Raw genomic sequence first — 22,162 nt, 5'->3', positions numbered from 1 at the left:
CATCAGCCACACCATCAGGGGCTCATTCACCTGCACATCTACCAATGTGATAAATGCCATCATGTGCCAGCAATGCCCTTCTGCCATGTACATTAGCCATACTGGACAGTCTCTATGCATAAGAATAAATGGACACAAATCAGACATCAAGAATTGTAACATTCAAAAACCAGTAGGAGAGCACTTCAGTCTCTCGGGACACTCAATAATAGACTTAAAAGTGGCCATTCTTCAACAAAAAAACTTCAAAAACAGACTTCAGCGAGAAACTGCAGAACTGGAATTAATTTGCAAACTGGACACCATCAAATTAGGCCTGAATAAAGACTGGGAGTGGATGGGTCACTACAAAAAATAATTTTCCCTCTGTTGATACTCACACCTTTTTGTCAGCTGCTGGGAATGGGCCACATCCATCATGATTGAATTGGCTTCGTTAGCACCACAAAAAGTAATTTTCCCTCTGTTGATATTCACCCCTTCTTGTCAACTGTTGGAAATTGGCCACATCCACCCTAACTGAATTGGTCTCGTTAGCACTGACCCCCCCCCCCCCAACTTGGTAAGGCAACTCCCATCTTTTCATGTGCTGTATATTTATACCTGCCTGCTGTATTTTCACTCCATGCATCTCATGAAGTGGGTTATAGCCCATGAAAGTTTATGCCCAAATAAATGTGTTAGTCTCTAAGGTGCCACATGGACTCCTCATTGTTTTTGCTTATACAGACTAACATGGCTACCCCTCTGAAGTCTTTGAATTGACACTCATACTGTAAGTGCTCATGGGCTTCAGTGCATATGGTTTTCTTGGTAAGAAAGGCTTGAAGCATAAGACTTAAAAGTGTCACATTTTTGTAAGACATGATTTATCATCAAACATCAGAGCCTGAATCTCCTTGCACTTACACTAGTGTAAATTGAGCAACCACACTGAATTCAGTGGAGTTACACCATGTAATACCCAGTGCAAGAGGAAAATCAGACCTGGAGACTCTAGGGTAAAAAGAGCTCTAATCCTATTGGGTATGCAGAGCCAGCAGACTTTGGGAAACTTGGAGGACATCCTTTGAATGAAAGCTCAAAAGCACGTATGCAATTTAGCTCATAAAGACTGCGGTCTAGCTTCCCAAAGGCCATCCCACTACTTCTTATTAGAGTGTCAGATCCACAGGCTTACAAATGTAAACTTAAGGTCCCCAAGACATTCTGATAACCAAGGAAATATTTTAATTTGAAAAACAAGTTTGTTTTAACATTAACTGTCTCATCTACTTTCTCTTAAAGCCACAAGGCAGCAATGATAGTATAAATAATGGAGTTCTGTTTAGCTTCACAGGGGATCATGCAAGCATTTTCTTTTTTGTCACCAGATATGGAATTCACCTGGGTTGTTTACTTGTTTTGAATGGAATACATTAAAAATCCCAAAGTGAAACTTAACTGGAACAGCTGAGAGTCTCCTGGCTGTGTGTTAAAACAAGAGCAGAGTGAATATCATATGATAATTATATATATCTTACACTAGCATCCCAAATCTGAAATAATAATAAGAGAAACTCAAGACAATTAGAGAATCTAGATGAGCAGCTTGGCTCTTTCCCATCTCTATAATTCCCTGTCCTCCTAAATTCTGATTTTTCTCCTTCTTCATTCATTCCTACTGATTACAGCTCTTTTTGTTGTTGCGAAGCACTCACCCACAAATGTTCAGGACAATGAATCCTTTGACGGCAAGGCATTATCTTAGCATACCATATGCCCAATGACAACATATATCAACTTTATCTTTTCCACTCATGGATGAGGTGAAAAGTCTAATGACCACTATGCAAACCGGCTTGATTTGGAATGGGACGTTTACACAATGGTTCTCATATCGCCCATTGCAGTGACTTAGCATCAACACTTACTGCATGTAGCCCCAGACGCAATAACCTTTATTTATTAGGAGCAATCTGTTCCCCATGCTATTGCTGGTATTATGTGACAAACAGCAAGGAGGAAAAAGAAAGATTAATGGTGTAACAGGATGACAGCCCAAGCCTTTGAAGAGAGAGGGACAAAAAGGGTGGTGATGTGGTGCAAAAAACCAGTGCTATGGAGGGCTCCAATCACTAAGTTAAGATGTGGCTTCTAATCACTGTTCTCTCCTCTCTTGTTCTCTGCTTGGCTTTGGAGAAAATTGCTCTTGAAGAGGGGATACCTTGTTCAAAGTACCAGGTGGCTTTCAACCTTTCGTGCTACGAGTTTGTGAGACTCCAGCGCACTTTCACGAGTGCCCAGAGCTGGTGCGAGAGAGGAGGGGGGCACCTCATTTTTATTGAAAATGAGGAAACTCAACAGTTCTTGCAGAAACATCTCTCCGAGGACAGGGAGTGGTGGATAGGACTGACCTCAAGTTCCCTTCAGAATGAAACTACAGAAGGTAGGTGATCTCAAAAGAGAAATAGTGCCTTCTTTTAAGTTGGGTTGCAACTTGAAAGAGATAGTACCTCACTGTAGTAATGCAAGGAAACCCTACTGTAGGGTTCTGCTGATGAGTCACTCTTTTGTTCTACTATCATCAGAGGACATCTAGGGGCATATACCAATGTATTACAGAGCTGCTTCTATTATGAGAGGCATCATGACCCTCTGGACCAGGAGTCTGGGCGTCTGGGTTCTATTCCCACCTCTGCTACTGACCTTGGACAAGTCACTTCACCTCTTTGCACTTCTTGTCCCCCTCCCACTCTTTGCCTGCCTTGTGTGTTTTGACAGTAAAATCCTTGGGGCAGAGACTGTCTTCTAAGATGTATTTGTAAAGTGAGTAGCCCAGTAAGACCCAGATCTTTGGCTGGGGCCAGTAGATACTATTGCAATACATAAAAAGAAAAGGAGTACTTGTGGCACCTTAGAGACTAACAAATTTATTTGAAAATAAGCTTTCGTGAGCTACAGGTCACTTCATCGGATGCATTCAGTGGAAAATACAGTGGGGAGATTTATATACATAGAGAACATGAAACAATGGGTGTTACCATACACACTGTAACCAGAGTGCTCACTTAAGGTGAGCTATTACCAGCAGGAGAGCGGGGGTGGGGGCCGGGGGGATCTTTTGTAGTGATAATCAAGGTGGGCCATTTCCAGCAGTTGACAAGAATGTCTGAGGAACAGTGTGCATGTGGGGGGAATAAACATGGGGAAATAGTTTTACTTTGTGTAATGACCCATCCACTCCCAGTCTTTATTCAAGCCTAAGTTAATTCTATCCAGTTTGCAAATGAATTCCAATTCAGCAGTCTCTCGTTGGAGTCTGTTTCTGAAGTCTTTTTTTTTGAAGCATTGCCACTTTTAGGTCTGTGATCGAGTGACCAGAGAGATTGAAGTGTTCTCCAACTGGTTTTTGAATGTTATAATTCTTGACGTCTGATTTGTGTCCATTTATTCTTTTATGTAGAGACTGTCCAGTTTGACCAATGTACATGGCAGAGGGGCATTGCTGGCACATGATGGCATATATCACATTGGTAGATGTGCAGGTGAATGAGCCTCTGATAGTGTGGCTGATGTGATTAGGCCCTATGATGGGGACACCCATGTATGGTAACACCCATTGTTTCATGTTCTCTATGTATATAAATCTCCCCACTGTATTTTCCACTGAATGCATCCGATGAAGTGAGCTGTAGCTCACGAAAGCTTATGCTCAAATAAATTTGTTAGTCTCTAAGGCGCCACAAGTCCTCCTTTTCTTTTTGTGAATACAGACTAACACGGCTGCTACTCTGAAACCTGTCACATTGCAATACATATAACTACTATTGTTATATGGACCCTATTTGGAAGACCTTACTGAGGTCCTATTCAAGCTGATGGCCCATTTTAAACACACTCACATATCCACACTCATGTAGACAAGAAAGACCATCTCAAACACAAGCCAGGACCTAATTTAATGGCTAGGGCAGGAAACTGTAAGCAAGAAAACCTGAGTTTTATTCATAGCTCTGTTACTGATTTTCTGTGTGACCAGGGGTAAAATCATTTTATCTCTCTCTGCCTTAGTTTTCCCATCTATATATTGGGGATAGAAACAATATTTAATATCTACTGTCCCAAAAGCTATAGGAATGTTATGCTTGTAACAGAAAAAAAACCCCAATGTCATGCTTGCTTTCTGCTTAACTCATTTCAAATGACTGCAGGGTTGTTCATCAGTTGTAATCATGGGCTAAATCGTGCTCTCCGTAACTCCAGTGTAAATCCATTGTAGACTTGCTCTATACTATAAAGTTAGAGAATGGAATTAGTCCAGATTTTCACTGGTATAGCAGAGCAGAATTTTGCCCTTTTTTATCAATATATATACACATAATATATACATATACACACACAAACAAGGTAAATTTGAGTGAAATTTAAGGGCCTGTGATGTGCAGGGAATCAAATTAGATGATCAAATGGTCCCTTCTGGCCTTAAACTCAATGAATTTATGAATGAATATAGATTCATAGATTCATAGATATTTAGGTCAGAAGGGACCATTATGATCATCTAGTCTGACCTCCTGCACAATGCAGGCCACAGAATTTCACCCACCACTCCTAAAAAAGACCTCACACCTATATCTGTGCTATTGAAGTCCTCAAATTGTAGTTTGAAGACCTCAAGGAGCAGAGAATCCTCCAGCAAGTGACCCGTGCCCCATGCTACAGAGGAAGGCGAAAAACCTCCAGGGCCTTCCACTCTGCCCTGGAGGAAAATTCCTTCCCGACCCCAAATATGGCGATCAGCTAAACCCTGAGCATATGGGCAAGATTCATCAGCCAGATACTACAGAAAATTCTTTCCCGGGTAACTTGGATCTTACCCCATCTAAAAACCCATCACAGGCCATTGGGCCTATTTACCATGAATATTTAATTACCAAAACCATGTTATCCCATCATACCATCTCCTCCATAAACTTATCGAGTTTAATCTTAAAGCAAGATAGATCTTTTGCCCCCACTACTTCCCTCGGAAGGCTATTCCAAAACTTCACTCCTCTGATGGTTAGAAACCTTCGTCTAATTTCTAATCTAAATTTCCTAGTGGCCAGTTTATATCCATTTGTTCTTGTGTCCACATTGGTACTGAGTTTAAATAATTCCTCTCCCTCTCTGGTATTTATCCCTCTGATATATTTATAGAGAGCAATCATATCTCCCCTCAACCTTCTTTTAGTTAGGCTAAACAAGCCAAGCTCCCTGAGTCTCCTTTCATAAGACAAGTTTTCCATTCCTCGGATCATCCTAGTAGCCCTTCTCTGTACCTGTTCCAGTTTGAATTCATCCTTCTTAAACATGGGAGACCAGAACTGCACACAGTATTCCAGGTGAGGTCTCACCAGTGCCTTATATAACGGTACTAAAACCTCCTTATCCCTACTGGAAATACCTCTCCTGATGCATCCCAAGACGACATTAGCTTTTTTCACAGCCATATCACATTGGCAGCTCATAGTCATCCTATGATCAACCAATACTCCAAGGTCCTTTTCCTCCTCCGTTACTTCTAGTTGATGCGTCCCTAGCTTATAACTAAAATTCTTGTTATTAATCCCTAAATGCATGACCTTACACTTCTCACTATTAAATTTCATCCTATTCCTATTACTCCAGTTTACAAGGTCATCCAGATCCTCCTGTAGGGTATCCCTGTCCTTCTCTACATTAGCAATACCTCCCAGCTTTGTATCATCTGCAAACTTTATTAGCACACTCCCACTTTTTGTGCCCAGATCAGTAATAAAAAGATTAAATAAGATTGGTCCCAAAACTGATCCTTGAGGAACTCCACTGGTAACCTCCCTCCAACTTGACAGTTCACCTTTCAGTAGGACCCGTTGTAGTCTCCCCTTTAACCAATTCCCTATCCACCTTTCAATTTTCCTATTGATGCCCATCTTATCCAATTTAACTAATAATTCCCCATGTGGCACAGTATCAAACGCCTTACTAAAATCTAAGTAAATTAGATCCACTGCGTTTCCTTTATCTAAAAAATCTGTTACTCTCTCAAAGAAGGAGATCAGGTTGGTTTGGCACGATCTACCTTTTGTAAAACCATGTTGTATTTTGTCCCATTTACCATTGACTTCAATGTCCTTAACTACCTTCTCCTTCAAAATTTTTTCCAAGACCTTGCATACTACAGATGTCAAACTAACAGGCCTATAATTACTTGGATCACTTTTTTTCCCTTTCTTAAAAATAGGAACTATGTTAGCAATTCTCCAATCATACGGTACAACCCCTGAGTTTACAGATTCATTAAAAATTCTTGCTAATGGGCTTGCAATTTCTTGTGCCAATTCTTTTAATATTCTTGGATGAAGATTATCTGGGCCCCCCGATTTAGTCCCATTAAGCTGTTTGAGTTTCGCTTCTACCTCAGATATGGTGATGTCTACCTCCATATCCTCATTCCCATTTATCATGCTACCATTATCCCTAAGATCCTCTTTAGTCTTATTAAAGACTGAGGCATGATCCAGTACCTAAATGCGATGCAAAAGGAAACATTTTCTCAGTGAAAATCACTGAGACTTGGAAGACTCTGTTGTGAAAGGTGCTAAGCATTTAAAAATACAATTTTAAAAGAATACAACCAGAGTCTCTTTCCAGGTCTTCATCCCCCACCTCTTCCAATGGCACAAGCTGAGCTCTGTAATGTACTAACAATAAATTCCATAGGCTTTTCAGGAATAGGACGACCAGATAGCAAGTGTGAAAAATTGGGATGGGGGTAGCAGGTAATAGGCACCTATATAAGAAAAAGCCCTAAATATTGGGACTGTCCCAATAAAATCAGGACATCCAATCACCCTATTCAGGAACTGCATATGAGCATTTCCATCAAAATGCAGCTTTATATAAGTTTGTCTGACCAATACTGGTGTTTCTCCCCTCAGTCATGTTTATGAGAATGCATTCTTATTTAAATGGCGATATAATAGACTAGAACCCCCAGTCCACCTTGTGTGTCCATGGACCCCAGAGACATAGGGATTGGCACAGGTTGAGCGGTGCATTTTTGTGGGTGTCCTATGTTAAAATGTTGGAAGCACCTCACTGTTAATATTATTATAACTCTAATCCAAGGACAATTCAGACACATCTTGCAGTGGCTTGAATTTCCATGGACTCAATACCTGCTCAGGAGGAAAACCTGAATCTCTGTCAGAACAACATGCCTACATTACTCCAGCATAAGCATTTGAGAGGATATACAATGTTGGTGACATTGAGCTTGATCCTAGCACCGCAACTCAGGAAAAACTGCCTTTGGCTTCAGTGGGAGATTTGTCAGAGTAAGGACTGCAGGACTTGCATTACAGCTGTGCTTCTTACTGACAATAGCCCATATCTTCCACGAGGTGTGGCTTGAGCCTCTTCGTTGGAACTCACTACTTGGAGTGGCTGTTCCCCTCTCCTCTTATGATTTGGGTTCTGGGTTCTTTTTTGTGATACTTGGTTTCTCCCTCCAAGGTGACTTCCTCATTGTGCTGAGATATAAAAGGGTGCTGTCCCTTGGGAAACTGAATAAGTTGCCACTGTTGGCAAGGAGTATAAAACCCAGTATACAGGAAACAACAAAGTACATCAATACAAACCCCAGCAAAAAATGCCACCAAAACCAACAGTATAACAAAGGTGAACGTTCCTGGGAGCAGGAAATTAGGATCTGGGGAAGGAAAGTGTTAGGATTAATTAACAAGTACTAAAAACATCACCAAATTTCTCACCTCCCACCTCTTCCCAACCCCCAGCTGCCCGCATGGCACCTTTCCAGGCAGATGGTACTCTGAGGGGTTGCTGCAGCACTGAGAATGTTGGCTGGTTTAAACAAAAAAAGGATCCTCTTACAGTGTCTTTGCCTCCAGTTGGAGCAAAGGCCTCTCCTGGCTCCCTGGGCTGCAGTCTTGTGTATGGTGACCACCTTTGTTAGATGGAGGAAAACGACAAGAAAAATAAGGCACAGTGCTTTATTTTAAGGGATATTTTAGGGAAACACCATTTCCCTTAGCATATCACAGATTTTTCTCTCAAGTGTACATTTCTACTGCCCTCAGTATGATATAATGAAATTATCATGCTTCAATTTAATGTTTAAAATGGTACTTATAATACATATCAATAAATCTTAAAATCAGTGACAGGTGGTCACCCTCAAAGGGACAAACCAATGAAATACGGGATGGTCCCTGAAAATAAGGGATGGTGCTCAACTTACTCAGCTGGCTCTCGGTAGCCGAGTCAGGTCTCTGCCACTCAATGCTGGTCTCTGCAGGGCTGGAACTGCCTGACCCATGCCCTAGATCCCACAGAAGTTCAAAGACTCTCTTTGTGGGGAAGGGGAGTTACTCAGAGACTGATTCTGAACTGTTCTGCTTCTCTCTGAGCTGCTCCCAAACTCCAAATTGAAACAAAAACATGCCTTTATATCTCTGAGTCAGGCCGTCCTCTCCCAGAGCAGATGAGCATCCCTGACTGCTTGACCCTATCACCTCTCTACTGACCTAAGCAGGAGTTTCTAGTCCATTCTGTCCCAAATCCAGACTCTAGTAGTCTTAATTGTTGTAGTCTAGACTCTGGAAGCTCAGTCCAGAGTTCCAGGAGCTGGCTAATTCCAAGTGATGGTTACAGACATTTTTGATGTGGTTTACTTTGTTCACAGGATCATTGATTTGGTTGGACACTTCAAATATAAGCTACAGCAACTGGCACGAGGATCAGCCGTCTCTCTTAGCCAATTGTGGGTACATCCTGAAGAATGCTGGCTACGAATGGGGCATGACAGAAAACTGCAGTCAGGAGTTTGACTTCATTTGTGAATTTGGTAAGGTGCACAGCAGATGGTGCTAGAACTTAGCATGCTGCATTTCAGGCAATGTTTAATTCAGCCAGGATTCATTAAAAGTCATCATTCAGTAAATAAATATCAAGCTTATTTAAAAAAAAACATAAAACCCAGGCAGCTGTTCCCTTTGCCTATCTGCTGGCAGAGGGAAAGATCCAGAGAGGGGTTGAGCACCAGAGTCAATGGGAGTTGTGGGTACTCAGCACTTCAATGGTACAGGTTCTAATCCTGACAAAGGAAGTGGTTGTTGTATGATATGGATCTTGATTGCAACGAGGGGCAAGGATGGGACTACCCAAGTCATTTCCACATGTGCCCAAAGCGAAGAATAGAAGCAGGTTCCAGAGATGAAAGGCCACTGCATTCGCTCACTAGGCAACTAGTGACTGGTTAATTTGGTCTCTAAACTCATAGTAGTAACTGGAAATCATTATCTGAGCATGTTCCTTTTGTCTTCTCTCATACCACATCTCCTGTACAGCACTGCAGCCTGCAATTTCCCCTAAGGTAAGGAGTGGGACTAGACCCAATAGTTCCCTCTGGCTCTCCAGCAGGAGACCAAACAAATGCAGCCTATGGTGCCTAATATTACCACCCAGGTAAATCCTGGCTTGGATCCAGCAGCCCTGGAATGGAGTGCTGACTATACTAGTTCATCCAATATACACACCCACATATAAGGAGAATTTGTGCTTCTCATCGGTTTCATGTGAATGAGGCATTTTAAGCTGCTCATTTGCATAAACTAGAGCTAAGGTCACAGGATCTTAGTATTATTCAAGATAGTTAAGTCCAAAGCAGACTGCGAGGAGTTAGGGGGGGATCTCACAAAACTGGATGACAGGGCAACAAAATGACAGATTAAAATTCATTGATGATAAATGCAAAGTAATGATATTGGAAAAAATAATCCCAACTATACACATATAATGATGGGTTCTAAATTAGCTGTTAGCACCCAAGAAAGAGTTCTTGGAGTCCCTGTGGATAGTTCTCTGAATATTTCTGCTCAGTGCACAGCAGTGGTCAAAAAGGCTAACAATGTTAGGAACTATTAGGAATGGGACAGAAAATAAGACAGAAAATATCAGAATGCCATTATATAAATCCATGGTGCACCCACACTGCTTTTGAATACCGTGTCCAGTTCTGGTTGCCCATCTCCAAAGGATTTAATGAAACTGGGAAAAGTTCAGAGAAGTGCAACAATGATGATCAAGGTTATGGAACGGCCATAAAGGAGAGACTAAAAAGGATTAGGGCTGTTCTACTTAATAAAAGAGACAACTAAGGGGGGGTGGATTATGATACAGGCCTATAAAATCATGAATGGTGTGGAGAAAATTAATAGAGAAGTGTTATTTACCCTTTCCCACGCTACAAAAATGTAGGGTCACCCGAGGAAATTAATAGGCAGCAGGTTTAATACAAACAAAAGGAAGCATTTTTTCACACAACGCACAACTAACCTGTGGAACTCATTGCCATGGAATGTTGTGGTGGCCAAAAGCATGACTCAATTTTAAAAAGAACTGGATACGTTCATGAAGGATAGGTCCATCGACGGCGAATAGCCGAGATGGTCAGGGATGCAACCCTACACTTAGGGCAACCCTAAACCTCTAACTATCAGAGGCTGGGAGTGGAAGACAGGGGTGGATCACTTCAGAAGTGCCCTGTTCAGTATACTCCCCCTGAAGCTCTGGGCTACTGTCACAGAAAAGATATTGGACAAGATGGTCTGACCCAGCCCGGCAGCTCTTTTGCAGCAGAGCCTGGCTGCAGGTTGACTAATATACACAGTCTCTGAATCCAGTATCCAGGCAGAGGCTGCAACAAGTTCTAGCAACGCTCCTTCCCTGCTCCACTGTCAAGTACAGTATTTTATGTATTTAAAATTAAAACAGGAATTTTTATTTACAACCAGAATTATCACCTCTCTCTTTGGAAGGAAGTCAGTGTTCATTACCACAGGGCCTAATCCAAAGCCCTTTAAAGTCAAAGGGACTCTTTCTATTGATTTCGCTGCAATGGGGTTTAGATCAGGCCTTTAATGAGCAATATTAGGGTTCAAAACGGATTAATAACAATGGGTTCCCTTACATTATTTGAAGCATAGAAACTCCTGGCATCAATCAACCATTTCAGAGACTGATCCAAATCACTGACTTGTTTTCAATATCTCCAGTCCATATCCACCAAGGCACAAATAAACTTCACTAATAGTTAGAGCAGGGGAGTGGGAGAGAGAACTATGTTCTTTTACCAGTTCTGCATGCTCTGAGTCTGGTCCTATGTCCACGGAGGTCAATGGCAGTCTTTTCATTGGCTACACTGGGTGTTGGCTTGAGCCCTATGTGATCTTTAGCCGCTCACATAACCGCATTGTACGTCAGTTTGCCCAGGTGTAAAACGGGAATCACAGTATTTAGTACCCCCCCACAGGGCTATTGTACGGGTTGAATAATACTTCTAATATGCTTGAATCCTCAGCGTGAATGTCTCTAAGGTCTAACAATCTAGTATAAGTGATCCTGTGACTAGATGTTCAGATACAATGTTGGCAAGTGCAGTATAAAAGCACAGATAGATAGATGGACTTGTAACTAAGCTTTCCTCCCTTCTGTCATTCTTCCCAGAACTTTTCATGCTTCTCTGTCTGCAGTTAGAGCTTCACAGACCTTGTGGAATTTATTCTTTCCATTTTGCTGTTAGATGCATAATAAACCATAGCACCATACTGTAGTCAAAATACACATTTCTAAACAGGTTTTGAATGGATAGTGTTAGTCAATGCGTTACCTGGGGAGGTGGTGGAATCTCCTTCCTTTGAGGTTTTAAAGGTCAGGCTTGACAAAGCCCTGGCTGGGATGATTTAGTTGGGGACTGGTCCTGCTTTGAGCAGGGGGTTGGACTAGATGACCTCCTGAGGTCCCTTCCAACCCTGATATTCTAGGATTCTATGAATTAATCCTACTTTTTTAAAGCATAAATGCCATGCAAAAGTTGCTGAGGGAGCAACTATAATGACAACATTCTTTGTGGAAGGAAAAAAAAAAGCACTAGATAATAACCCCAATTAGAATTTGACAGCAAATTATGTTACAAGCTTATTTAGACAGCTCTAATCTGTAATCTGGTCATGTTGCTATAGATACAGCTAGGCTTAGATTTAGCCATTAAATAAGGAAAGCATACAATTACCACAGTGTGCACACACTGGCACTGCTAATTAAGGCTTTCAAGAGGAATGGTCACAGTTCCATTGGAGAACGATGTACTGAAATCTGGGGCAATTGAAACAATGTTCTTCTGTGGCTCCCATAAGTGACACCAAGGGTTTTCAGGCATCTTCTTTCTTAAATAATTCAGGTCACTGGAAGAATCCTAGACAGTTATCATCTTGCCCCTCAAAGAATAAGGTATGTGTGTTTAGGGGCATGATCTTGCTATGTTTACTCACCCACACAGTCCCACTGAAGTCAATGGGACTTCACATGTGAGTAAGGGGTGCTCCCATGAGTAGGCTGCAGTCAAGCCCGCTATTCAATAAGTAGGCTTTTCTCCTGGGCAGCTTCCTGAGCCTAAAGCAGATCACACATCACCTCGGGGCTGTTTCTGATCTTATAAGTAGCCTGAAACCTTTAACTTTTAAATGAAAAATTTTTGAATGAATTTTTTTTCAACGTTCTTCATTTTTAATTCACTTTTAATTTTTTAAGAAATGAAGTCTGTAAAAATGTTCTTTTTTTGGTTATCAAAACCAAAAAAAAATGATGGTTTTTGTTCTTTGCCCCCTCCCCTTTTCCTCTCATTTCCCCATTTTCTTCTTGTTTTTCTTAGTTGTTGTCATTGTTCTACTGGGTGAAAAGAAAAAAGGGAGAGAAAGGGGGAAAACAACAAAAACTGAAAATTTTTGGTTTACTTTTTTTGTCAAAAAAACCCAGACATTTCAATAAAATGAACTCAAAACAAAAGGCATTATTCATTAAAAAAACTTGATGAAAAATTACAGCCAACTTTACCTTTTTGTTTTCCATCCCAGTGTCACTTAAACTTGTTTTTTTTAATACACACACTCTGCAGAGCCTTCCATCCCTCACTTCCTTCATATTGCAAATACAGCTTTTTGCTCATTCTAAGAGGCATTGAGGAGCCAGCATGCTAACAGTTGAGACTAGAGCAAGAGCTGATCAAAAAAGGGGGAGGGGGAGGGAACTGCAGTTTCCCCCAGCCCCCCGCCCCCATTTTTTCAGAAATTCACAGTTCTTAAACATTTCAACCAGCTCTGTAGTTGTTCAAAAATGGAGAAAGTTTCATGAAAATTCCATCTGCATTCCTCCCCTTTTTAAAAAATGTTGCAATTTTGTCAACATTTCAAAATTCAAAAAAAACCAACCCCACTTCAAAATAACTTTAGTTGAGACCCACCTTCAGGATTCACCTTGGGGGGTCTCATTTCCTGGGCAGGATAAGACAACACAGATTCCTGGTAGCGGAGAAGCTGTTCCTAGTCCCTGTGGCAGAGGATGAAAATAGGGCAGAGCCTGCACTGTATATCCTTGTCTGAGATGACATCTGCTCTTCCTTTTCCATCAGAATCTGGCCACAGCATTGCTTGTGATAATTTCAATGCCACCATGCAATGTGGATCAGGAGAAGTCATTCAGATTGCTGACAGTTTCTATGGGCGGAAGACCCCTCACTACTGTATATTGGAGACTCCCCTCCAGTTTGACATGGAAGAGGATTGTAGCTGGACCAGTGTCAAGGATGAAGTAGCAGGTAAATATCTCATTGCAGCATTTGTCAGAGTTCTACAGTAAACACTACAATGTGGTACCTAAAACAACTTACCTTGCTTTATTTCAATGGATGTTCATGGGTCAAATTCTGCTCACAGTAACACCAGTGCAAGGCCAGAGTTGAGTTTTATATTAGTGTTAGTGACAGCAGAATTTGGCCTATTAGTGGCAAATAAAAACTACATATACGCAAGCTTGATTCTAGCTGCCTTCTCCTATATAGCCCATTGTCCAGTGGTTTCAGCCACTAATCTAGGATTTGGGAGATCTGGATTCATGTCCCTATTCTGCCAGAGGCTTCCTGTGTGACCTTGGGCAAGTCACTTGACCTCTCTGTGCTTCAGTTTCACATTTGTAATGGTACTTTTCTGCCTCACAGAGGTGTTGTGAGGATAAATACATTAAACATTGTGAAGACCTGATGCTGTACTGATGAAAAACCTCTATACAGAAGCCAGGTGTTATTACGATTCAGCTGTGCACTTCTTATGTTTTTAGCTTTACTCGTTTTTTCACAGCATGATCAAAAGCTTTCACTGTCATTTCATTGCAGTTTTCTCAGCAGAATTTAGGTTCATGCCTTGTTCCTTCTTTCTATCAGACTAAGATTTTATGGAACACATTTAATTGTTTATTGCTAAGGCAGAGCCCAGTGGCAGTTGAAGTGAAACCTCATGGAAGAAAAGTACATGTATGTAGATGAAAAAGACTGGTATTTATCCACCAGATTTTAGGCTACAAAGTCTTCTATTCACTTGGGACTTTATTCATCCATTGTTTCCTTTGCACAAATCCCATTAAAGTCAATTTCTTCCCACATTTCTCTTGTCTCTCTGGCATGGAACCTGCACAATATCATTGACTCTAATTCATTATTACATCTTTATGTTTATCTTTCCATCCTATTTAGGATGTCAATTTCATCTACTAAATACCTAAAAATTGGGTTCTACTTTATAATTGACACAACTATAAATCCAATGCACATCCTAGTTCCTTCCACTTTTGTAATAGTAATAAGGTTTTTTTTGCTGGTCTCCATCCAAAGCATGACTGATTCAAAAATCATGCAGCTTGTCTGATCATCTGTTCCTTATAGAATCATAGAATATCAGGGTTTGAAGGGACCTCAGGAGGTCATCTAGTCCAACCCCCTGCTCAAAGCAGGACCAATCCCCACTAAATCATCCCAGCCAGGGCTTTGTCAAGCATGACCTTAAAAACTTCTAAGGAAGGAGATTCCACCACCTCCCTAGGTAACGCATTCCAGTGTTTCACCACCCTCTTAGTGAATTTTTTGTCCCTAATATCCAACCTAAACCTCCCCCACTGCACCTTGAGACCATTACTCCTCGTTCTGTCATCTGCTACTACTGAGAATAGTCTAGATCCATCCTCTTTGGAACCCCCTTTCAGATAGTTGAAAGCAGCTATCAAATCCCCCCCTCATTCTTCTCTTCCACAGACTAAACAATCTCAGTTCCCTCAGCCTCTCCTCATAAGTCATGTGTTCCAGTCCCGTAATCATTTTTGTTGCCCTCCACTGGATGTTTTCCAATTTTTGCACATCCTTCTTGTAGTGTGGGGCCCAAAACTGGACACAGTACTCCAGATGAGGCCTCACCAGTGTCGAATACAGGGGAACGATCACATCCCTCGATCTGCTGGCAATGCTCTACTTATACATCCCAAAATGCCATTGGCCTTCTTGGCAACAACGGCACACTGTTGACTCACATCCAGCTTCTCGTCCACTGTAACCCCTAGGTCCTTTTCTGCTCCTCTTTTCCCCATTTTTCCATTACAGAACTACGTTTGGTCATTTCCTTTCACCACTTCCACAACATGAGTGTAAGGTTCTGTCTCAGGCATTTAAAGTCCTTCTCTCCGGATTTACATATTATCTGTGTAAACTGGTTTCTGAATATGTATTAGACAGACTCTCCACTGAGTCCCTTGTTGGTCCATATAGCTATATTTTTACTAGTTGCCAATTCTAAATGTTGGGCTGTTGCTGAGATTCTGGGCCAGACAAAATCAAAACTAGTTCTATCCTTCTTAACTTTGTTTTTTGTTTGTTAAGCACTTCAGTGCTTTTGAAAAGCAGCCAGTTAACTACATAATGAAGTAAAAAGTAAAATGGGACTTTGCTCAGAAACCGATGGCATGAAAATGCCCCTTTTTTACTTCAATACCTACCTTTTCTTTGAGTTGTTGTGAAGTTTAAAGTTTCGTACTTTAATATATCAAATGCCAGTGCACATGAAACTGTGATGCCTTCCAGGGCAGTGCCACGGACTCCAGGCGTGCCAGGTGGCATCAGACGGGACCTTCTTTGGAGATCCTTGTCCTACATTGGGGAGCTACTTGTCTGTTCAATATCACTGCATGGAAGGTAAGTATTAAAGTTGTAGCCATAGTGCCCATGTACAATGTTTTAACATTGTGACTGGTGACATATCTCCTTAAAATAGCTTTAGAAGTTAGAGACAGGTCTGAACCAAGAATATCAGTCATGGATCTGAAATTCCCCAGTGTCTGAGGAGGTTCAGATCCAGCATTCAGGTTGGGATCCATCACACAGAGAAAGCCCCAAGTGGAGAAGTTCAGGTCCAGACCAAAATTTCCCCCAAATCCCAGGGGTTCCAATGGTGCTGTTCCAAATTCAGGTCCAACTTTAAAGGCAGACATTTGCTTTCTTTTATAATTTAATTATATGTGTGTGAGTGAACTCAGTACTTGTGAAAGATGCTGGCATGTTAGCAGTGGATATTTTAATATATCCACATGTAACCCTTCTGCCAATGGCATCAGCACCAACAAGGGCCAGATTCTTATTTTAGGAGATTTTCAATAATTCCTTAATTCTTGGTTCAAACCCCCATCCAGTAATCTGGGAACCTAAACCACTCTGGGGCCTTTGCTAGGCAAATCTGTACCCACGCTCAAGTACAGAGGTTTAAACAAATTAATTTTATTGGGGCCGGGGGAGAGAAAAGGAAAGTCCAGGTTGAACTAGGACAAATATTTCCAGTTCAATACCTTCCACCATCATTTACCTCAGGGTGTATAAATCAGAGTCCCAAATAATTAGACCCTGAATGGTTGATGCAGTTTGTTCTGCCTCCCATCTCACTTTGTGGGTCCCCAACTTCCTCACTCATAGTTTGTGATTCCAAGAGTCCAGGAGGACAATCAGGGTCCCTATTTTGTAGGTAGCTCTCTGATTTCAGCAGCTAGGACAGGGAGACCTCACCAGAGTCACTAGGCTGACAGATTGTTACTATGAATTCCTCTGTTCCTGCTGTAGTGCATTCAACTACTCTCACTCTGTTGTGACCTACGGGGGAATGCAACTACTACTTTGCTCTGTCTGCTGCTCACGTGACCAAAACTGCTGCAGGGTTCTGACCTCTGCTTGCCACTGGGTAGACAACTGGAACCTCTGGTGATCTCTGCTCCCCTAAAGCAATTACAGCTCTTAGCTCAGCTCTTCTAGATATAAGGGGACCAGTGGTGTTATGAACCCCTCAGAATCCCTACCACTCAGGAACAATGCATTCTCTCTGCCCTTTCTCTCTGGCTTTGTCCAGGGCCTCTTACTGGACTAGGGTTGCCAACTCTGACTGAAGCTATTCTGGAAGATTTTTTCCCCCCAGCATGATGTAATGTCATTTTCTTAAAATATCCTATTAAAATCTTCTGGATTGCTTTCACTAGTCACGAGGAGATGGATACCAATTCCAGGAGACTCCAGGCCAATCCTGGAGGGTTGGCCAACTTATACCCCCACCTCAGCAAACATCACTTTCATCAGGATGACCTCATACCCAGTCATTGTCCAGGCTTTGCCCAGGGAGGCTCCCAACAGGGTAATCTCAAAAATATGGGCCCTAAGTACAAAACTTAGTCAAATTATATATCCCAGTGTCCCCAAACTACTTGCAGTTAATATGTAAATAAGATACTGCCTCGCACAGTTGACTCCCCTGGCTGTCCAGTTGATGACAGCAGAGAACAGAGTTGATAGTTAAATGAGGTACTGCCTCATTTAAACTCTCCTTGCTCTCCAGCAGATGCCATCAGAGAGCTCACTCAGTTACCTCCCATCTCTGGTAGGTATCAAGCCACAGGGCTTACACAGAGAATAGGTGTAGCTGAGGCAGTAAATAGTACAAGTATCCTCAAAACTGCCTCAACAAAGTGGCTCAGCTGTGACAAAGAAGGGCTACTCCTAAATTTCCATGCCCATTCAATCCTTGGCCTCTCTGCTAAGAAGTTATCAGTTAGTGTGACACAGACACTTGTCCCCCCAGAACTGAAATGAGGCCACCAAACAGCCCTCAGATAGTCTTGAACTGGACTGGAGTAGGACCAGTGATCCAGAGGTGAATCTATAGCCTACTACCAGTGCCCTGAGCTACACAGTCCCCCAATTTTTTCTTCCTTCAGCTCCATATTCTCAAGGAAGGCTAGGCTGGAATAAGGATATGGCTAAATACAGATTAATTGCATAAGAAGAGTATGCTTAACAAGAAAGGTCACGTCAGATGACAGCTGTATAGGGCTTTGAATAAATACATATGACTAGGAATTTCAAGTATGTACAAAACACTCAAGAGTATAATTATGTTTCAACAAGAATCATGACAAGCAAAACCACGAGCAGGTGATGATGCTGTGCTCTGTGCATTATGTTTTACAGGTTTGCAGCTGGCCGTGACTGATACGTGCTTTATCTTTGAAAATATTACAGTTTCTCTGAAATGGCTACTCTCTCCCTATTCTGGCAACCTCTCCTGTATCATTAGCACTGGAGATGGACACACTATTGATCCCTATTACCCTCTAACGTAAGATGAAGATTTTGTACATGATTTTACAGAAAGGCTAAGGATTTTTTAGTTTTAGAGGTTTTGGGGGTATTTTGTGTTTCAAGTCACTTAAAATGAGACGCTGCAAATAAAGCAGTGACAGGACATGCAGGCAAGATGGGTGGATTGTGCTGTAACTTGCTTTGAAATTGTTAAAAGCAGCAATGCCTATTCTGCCAAGCTGCCAGGCATGATCTTTCATCTGCTCAGTATGAGTGAATTCCTTTTCCTTCCTAAAGTGAGCTTTAATGTAGATTCTGTACACACACAATTACTGAGAAACCTGTTGCCCTTCTAAGGAGAAACTGGCAAGGAGCTTAAGGCTAATATTTTGTTGTTTTTTTTCCAAAGAGTATTTTGCCATATTATTGAAAATGGTCCCATGGTGCTTTATTTTTCTTTATTTTTTTTCTAATTCCATGAAAACCTGGATTCTTCATTGCTGACAATTTTAAATCAAGACTGGATGTTTTTCTAAAAGCTATCCTCTAGGAATTATTTTGGGGAACTTCAATGGCTGGGATTACACAGGAGGTTAGACTAGAGGGTCACAGTGGTCCCTTCTGGCTTTGGAATCTATGAACTTTTTCTTTTAACAACCAAATATTTTTCTGCAGTATTTGAAAATCACACCTTGCTGCATTGTTCTAGTGCAGGGAAATCCAGAGAGAGAAACAGCCTAAAAACTCATCCATCTACTCACAAATCCAAGATGAGCAAAATGAAAAAAACAAAGAGCAGAAAGGGCAAAAAGTAAAGTGGCTGTTCAATATTCTTTCAGTGTTAATAGCTTATGGTGTTATTAATGACACAGGTAAAGAGCTTTATAAAAAAACATAGTATTATTTTTAGCTTGACCGTGTCTCAGCAAGTGAACATTTTTTATTGTTACCTCATTCCCTCACTCCCCCACTAACCTGGTTTGTCTGTTTCTGCCACCCGTTGTGTCTTGTTTGACATCTAGACTGGGTGCGCTATAGGGCAGGGATTGTCTCCTAAGGCCATGTATTACTCAGAAAAAGTGGTCCAGCTGAGATTGTGCTTAACCCACCGCAGCTAATGCATGTTAGCTAAACCCTATCTAAACTCAACCTTTTTCATAGTCAAGATAAGACCTTTATTACATGTCTATACAATGCCTAACATAACTTGGCCCTGACCTTTGACTGAGCTTCCTAGGTGGTACTGTAATAAATAAATAGTTCATAAATAATGGTCCCAGGGATATTTATTTTCTGCATTTATTTGCATTCCATGGTTTATCTCACCTTCTTATTCTGCTGTGGGCTTTGAGCTGGGCTAGACAGCATGGGGAGAGATTTTCAGAAGCCCTTAAGGGAAGTAATTGGGACTTGTGATCCTAAACCCCTTAGGTGCTTTGGAGGCTCTCCCCTGTGTTATTACAAACCCCAGTGGCTACAGGAGCCTTTACTATAATAGTGTGCCTACCAATGATGCTGCTAGTAGAGCTGCAACAGTGTTAGCAATGAGGAGACATTTTTGCCAACAAATCCAAACTGTCATGAGCAGGGCATGGGCAGTCTGAGCTAGTGGCTGGAGCAGGAGTTGGGAGCAAGCTCAGGGCAGATATCAGGAGATCAGATTCCAGGGCAGACTGACAGTCAGGAGACGGGCAGGGTCAGGTTACCAGGAGATCAGAGTCAGGCAGTAGGAGTAGGTAGCACCAGGGAAGCAGTCCTGGGAAGGGGAGGGGGCACTCACTTGAATGGACAACTTCCTATTCCTGGTTTAAATAGAAACAGGGAACCAATCAGGACCCCCAGCGTTCCACCAGTCAGATGGCAGCATTGGAGTCGTCTGTTGGAGTTCAGCTTTTAGTTCTGAGAACTTGTTAGCAAGTCACTGGGTGGCAGGTTGGAAGTTACTGGTGCCTGTGGACTGGGCTTCGAGACCCGCATTCCCCGACACAAGCATAGATAAGACCATGCTTAGGGAGAGAAAAATAGGCCAGCACTGGGATGATCTTGCAAGATGCTGAGTATCCTCAGCTCCCACTGACTTTAGCAGTAGGTTAAATATGGGGATGAAAAATTGGGAGGGAAGAAATGTAGTGTGACCATCCTCGACATACCGTGTTACAACGTATGAGCTGGGGACAGAGAGACAAACTTAACCTTGGAATAATATGCAAGCAAAATAGGAATCGCTGTGGTTGCAAGAGATAACAATCTCCCTTAGAGCCATAATTCAGGAATGGTGGCCATTGCTTTCAGATCAGACAGCTATAAACCTCTCAATGCAACCTTTCATGACAATTGGATGTCCCCTTTGCATTTTAAGTTTATCCAGCAATGTGACACACCAGTATACCTCTCCTGGAGAGTTTACTGTCTTCGTGGAATGCACAACCAGTGAATGGCACGTCACAGCACAAAAACTGGTGACAGTTCAGGATAAGATGGACCAGCTCAGCATTACTGGGTGCTACAGCAAGTATGAATCAGGAAACAGTTCTCACTGCAGGACCCTGTATGGGGAGATGTTATGGATCCAAGTTGAACTTAATGGAGGTGAGAGTAATCAGTTTGCACAGTTAAGTGGCAGGTTCAGTGGGTACAAGCAGAATCTCCACTAAGCAAATCTGTATTTCTTTAAATGAAAGCTTTCACTAAATGTTAACTTTTTCAAACTAACTTCACCGCATCCCTGTGCTATGGAGTCTATGTTATAGCTTCTGCAACATTTCAGATGTGAGCACAAACCTTTTTCTCTTCTGGATATGTCTGACAATCAAGGAGCACACAGGCCTAAAGAATATACCCTGCTCTTATTGGCACTGTGTTTAATAGTTAGAGCAGGGGCACTGGGAGTCCCATTCCTTGGTTTCTGGCTCTGCACAGACTCATGTGGCCTTGAGCAAGTCACATAACCTGGCTGTGCCTCAACTGCCCATCTGCATAAAAAATATAGCAATATTGACCTACCTCCGATGGAGGTTGTTAGGATTAATTCATATTTGTAAAGCATTCTGAGAACCTTGGGGAAAGCTGCTAAATAACTGCAAAGGATGATAATTATTATATATTAGAGCTGGGTGAATAATTCATTACAAATCACTTATTAGATGAATTTGTCACAAAAAGACCGATTTTTCTCAAATCATAGAATCACAGTCTATCAGGGTTGGAAGGGACCTCAGGAGGTCATCTAGTCCAACCCCCTACTCAAAGCAAGACCAATCCCCAACTAAATCATGTGTTTGTTATTCAAAATTATTTATGGAATAATTTCTATAAATGGTTCTTGGTCTGCAGCTTGTGTTGAACATTTTCAATAATCAATATTTATGCTGTTTTGACTGGACACATAGTGCTTGATCCTGCCAGGGAGCCGGGTGAACACTCTGGCTCCAATCCAGCAAGGCACATAAGCATGTGCTTAACTTTAAGCACAAGTCCCACTGAAGTCAACAGGAATACTCAGAGCCTTAAAGTTAAGCATGTGCTTTGCTGAATCAGGGCCAAAGTGCTCAGCATCTTGCAGGATCATGCCCCATGGCACGTCTCTAGTCCTTAACTGGGTGTTCAGACCTCTTAGAATAAGGCTTCTAGTCTACAGGCTCGTGATTA

The 22,162-nt window shown here is 41.8% G+C and overlaps 1 protein-coding gene across 1 annotated transcript in view; it reads left to right on the top strand.

The window, feature by feature from the left end:
- Positions 1 to 2,127: 2,127 nt before the first annotated feature.
- The window catches only part of PKD1L3 (polycystin 1 like 3, transient receptor potential channel interacting), a gene marked incomplete at its 5' end in the record, with an annotated part of 73,609 nt that continues 53,574 nt past the window's right edge, over positions 2,128 to 22,162 (top strand). The window contains 6 exons of the mRNA XM_084644400.1: positions 2,128 to 2,428; positions 8,711 to 8,872; positions 13,493 to 13,678; positions 15,983 to 16,093; positions 18,404 to 18,551; positions 20,874 to 21,103. Coding sequence (XP_084500526.1) covers positions 2,128 to 2,428; positions 8,711 to 8,872; positions 13,493 to 13,678; positions 15,983 to 16,093; positions 18,404 to 18,551; positions 20,874 to 21,103 — 1,138 coding nt within the window. The remainder of the gene's footprint in view (positions 2,429 to 8,710; positions 8,873 to 13,492; positions 13,679 to 15,982; positions 16,094 to 18,403; positions 18,552 to 20,873; positions 21,104 to 22,162) is intronic.

The sequence above is a fragment of the Lepidochelys olivacea genome (genome assembly GCF_965140295.1).
Source record: "Lepidochelys olivacea isolate rLepOli2 genome assembly, chromosome: 12".
NCBI lineage: Eukaryota > Metazoa > Chordata > Testudines > Cheloniidae > Lepidochelys > Lepidochelys olivacea.
The sequence above is the reverse complement of the archived record's forward strand: the minus strand, read 5'-3'. Positions and strand labels throughout refer to the sequence as shown.